The sequence below is a fragment of the Myotis lucifugus genome, unplaced genomic scaffold (assembly GCF_000147115.1).
Source record: "Myotis lucifugus unplaced genomic scaffold, Myoluc2.0 scaffold_641, whole genome shotgun sequence".
Classification (NCBI taxonomy): Eukaryota; Metazoa; Chordata; class Mammalia; order Chiroptera; family Vespertilionidae; genus Myotis; species Myotis lucifugus.
Window position 1 is genome coordinate 402,208 of NW_005871689.1, and position 3,679 is coordinate 405,886.

At 44.4% G+C, this 3,679-nt stretch overlaps 1 protein-coding gene across 1 annotated transcript in view; it reads left to right on the forward strand.

Moving 5' to 3' along the window:
• The first annotated feature begins 96 nt into the window (after window positions 1-96).
• The window catches only part of LOC102426355 (SLA class II histocompatibility antigen, DQ haplotype D alpha chain-like), a 7,455-nt gene continuing 3,872 nt past the window's right edge, over window positions 97-3,679 (forward strand). The window contains exon 1 of the mRNA XM_006105151.3: window positions 97-229. Coding sequence (XP_006105213.1) covers window positions 148-229 — 82 coding nt within the window. The 5' untranslated portion in view covers window positions 97-147. The remainder of the gene's footprint in view (window positions 230-3,679) is intronic.

A 3,679-nucleotide genomic window follows, 5' to 3' on the forward strand; every position in this document is an offset into this window, starting at 1 on the left:
GGTGTCATCACAGGGTGGATGTCTGATTGGCCAGAACCTGAACTGCTAGAGTTTGGTTTGGGTGTTTTTAGATTTCTTTCTCAGCTTGGTCCTCACCATTGCTCTACAACTCAGAGAAGCAACTGCTGAGACCAACTTGAGAAGAGGATGACCCTAAACAGAGCCCTGATTTGGGGGGCCCTTGCCCTGACCACCGTGCTGAGTCGCTGTGGAGGTGAAGACATTGTGGGTGAGTGCTCCGCTGAGCCACGTGGGGACTGGACTGGGAAACAGAATTGGAGGGTAAAAAAGATAGATTTGCATAGAAATATTAGCGATTCCTCAAAGGCATCCTCAATATTAACCACATCCAAAAATTATGATCCTTCCTTTTTTGGAAAACTAGAGTCCCAATCCAGTCTCTGCTACCTGAGCTTTGCACACTGCACCAAGGCCATCATCCTGTTTCTAACATTGGATCCGTGAATATAGCCTGGGGGGTCTATAGCATTCATGGGTGATTGCCTCAAAGATTAGGGATGTTTTCATACGTGGATGTTCTGTTACTAAAATTTATGATCTATTGTTCCCAAATTTTTCTGAACAATTTTTGGAGCTTTTCATATATTTTAATTGTAGTTTACCTTGGGATAAAGAGTTTCATGAATTATGTGTTCTATGTAGATATAAAGAAGGGTTCTTTGCTTTGTCTCAGATTCACATACATTTCCATGCTGAGAACTGGCACGGGTGGGGAGTGGGTAAGCAGCCCAGTGAGGGCCTTCAGACAAGTCATTTTATCACGTGGTTTTCACTTGATCTGTTACCTCTTATGCGTCACCTTACAAAAAATCAAGTAAAATAGGCATAGGTGTGCTTCTCAAGTAAGGAAGACCAATAATGTCAATATTTAAAATTGCTACTATTACAGGTATAGTTTTATAATTTTTCATTAACAAAGTAGAGAATATCTTTACTTTTATTTTAAATTTGAGAACTTTATGATGAAAACTTGGTGAATTAAATTATATCAGTCTCACATTGTCAGCCCAAAAGGCCTGTCCTTCACCACATCTAAGAGGAAGATTGGGCCTCCAATCAGGGTTTGGTCCCGTGGGCCCCACCCCTTCTGTTACTCACCTTTCCACTCTTTCTTCTTCATTCCTTTACCCTCCTTTCTTTCCAGGGTCCATCGCTGGCTCTTTTTCTTGTTGTTTTATTGTCATGAAGAGTGGGTTTGTAAAAGCAAAGTAGAAAAACCATGCACTGTAGTTCAAAGGGGAAGTGAACTGGAGGTTACCCTGATCTTCAGCGACGTTATTAACCATGGCTGTTCCCCAGGGTTTCTTGGTTTGGTACAAAAGTTTCGCCTGTTTCTCCAGAGCACGTCCAAGTTCCCTTTTCTCAATGTCACTGCAGAGTGCCCTGGTCCGGCTCGATGTACCCCCCACAGTGGGCATGGGGCCAAAGGCCTGCAATGCCTATTAGGGCCCCATGAAAATGTTTTTCTTTCTTTTAAAATTAGAATAAAAAATGAACTTTTAGGGTAGAAGAAACTAATTTAGCCTGGATTATATTTGCCTTTATACTAATATGGTCATAAATATGATTTTTTAGTATTTTTATGGAAAAATAAAGGCCCCACCTAACAACAGTGCTTAGGCTCATGAGCCATAATGCAGCCCAGTCACTCACAGGATGCTGCTACCTTCTTGTCTGTCAGTCTTCCCCAAATCTGTCGTCCTGGAGAATAGCGCTGACATTTGCTACACAGTTTGAGCACCAGGAGCTCAGTGCTGGGGACTCAGATGAAGAGAAGTGCTGTCTGCCACTGGAGGAGCTCAGATTAGCGATGGGACAACATGGTGCCCAGAGCATGGCCACTGCTGGGCAGGACAGTGGGCCCAGCGAGGCTGAAACTGAGAGTGAGCAGTTCCAGCTGGCACAGCGAGGTCCCTCAGCAGCAGTGTGCAGCCAGGACACATGCAGATGAAAAGGATAATCACATATTCATGTTTGTAATGGAGTCAAGAGGATTCATTACAAGGACAAGGAGCTTTGATGTAGGGCCTTTTAAGTGGCCAACCAAGGGGGTCATGCTGGGTGGGGATGAGGACTAGATAAACTTGCAAAGAGGATATTTGGATGGAGGGGCTGGAGATCATAATGTGGTCAAAACTATGCTTAATGAGGGGACTTAGCTAAGAAGTTGGTAACTAAGCAGAAACGTCAAGAACGAACTGGAGGTGTCCAGGAGATCCTGGAAGATAATTTGATGGAGGAAAACAGACCCTTATAAAGACCAAGGAGCATGAAAGTGTGACGTCTGGTTTGATGGGCAGGTGAGGTATTTGTGGAGGACTCAGCACAGTACACCTATTGGCTCCTTACTCACCGGACTCCCCTATTCATTAAGCTCCCCGCTGGTAGAGACCATGCGTGGTCCGTGTGTTACTCCTCACTCCTCACAATGTCTGAAACCTTGTTGATGGTCAGGAAATAGGAAGCGAGGGAAGAGGAAATGGTAAAAGGCTCAGACAAGTTGTCCAGTCAGGTCCACCTGGGCGGAGTCAGCTGCGCTGGCTGCCTTCTGCTTTGGCGTCACACCAAGTCCACTGTCCATGCGAGGGAAGGGCCAGAGTTTTTGCTGAGTCCTCCACAAGGTAAGTGTTGAGTCAGAAAAAGGAGAGGCTTAGTAACGTCCTTCAAGAAAAGCAGACGGTGGGAAATGACAGGAATCCAAAGTCTAATGAAGTTTCCAGTTTCATTTCAGAGGAAACCAGGTGCTCTCCCCTAAGGACCACCCTGTTACAGAAGCAGAGACCTTAGCCATGGCTGGTGGCTCAGTGGTTAGAGTGTTGGCATGTGCATGGATAGGTCATCGGTTTGATTCCTAGTCAAGGGCAGGTGCCTGGGTTGCAGGTTCAATCCCCAGAGACACCTGCGAGAGGCAACTAGTTGATCTGAGAGGTTTCTCTCTCTCTTTCTCCCCCCTTCCTTCCATCCACTCTCTCTAAAAGAAAAAAAAATCAATGGAAAAAATACCCTCAGGTGAGGATTAACAACAATTAAAAAAAAAATAACAGAGACCTGCCCTGACTGGTTTGGCTCAGGGGATAGAGCATGGGCCTGTGGACTCAAGGGTCCCAGGTTCAATTCCAGTCAAGGGCATGTACCTTGGTTGCGGGCACATCCCCAGTAAGGGGCGTGCAGGAGGCAGCTGATCGATGTTTCTAACTCTCTATCCTTTTCCCTTCCTCTCTGTGAAAAATTAATAAAATATATATTTTTTTAAAAACAGAGACCTTAAAAGCATTGTTTACCTTTTATGTGTTTTGTGATATTGTAACTGCCCTTATCCTGCTCTTTCTTATTCCCTAAAATAGAGGCAATTCTTTTTTTTTTATTTTATTAAATCTTTATTGTTCAGATTATTACATTTGTTCCTCTTTTTTCCTCCCATAACTCCCTTCCTTCCAGTTCCCACCCCACCCTCCGTCCTCACTCCCTATTCACTGTCCTCATCCATAGGTGCACGATTTTTGTCCAGTCTCTTCCCGCATCTCCCACTCCCCTTTCCCCCCCAAGAATAGTCAGTCCATTCCCTTTCTATGTCCTGATTCTATTATAATCAACAGTTCATTCTGTTCATCAGATATTTATTCACTTGATTCTTAGATTCACTTGTGATAGATGCATA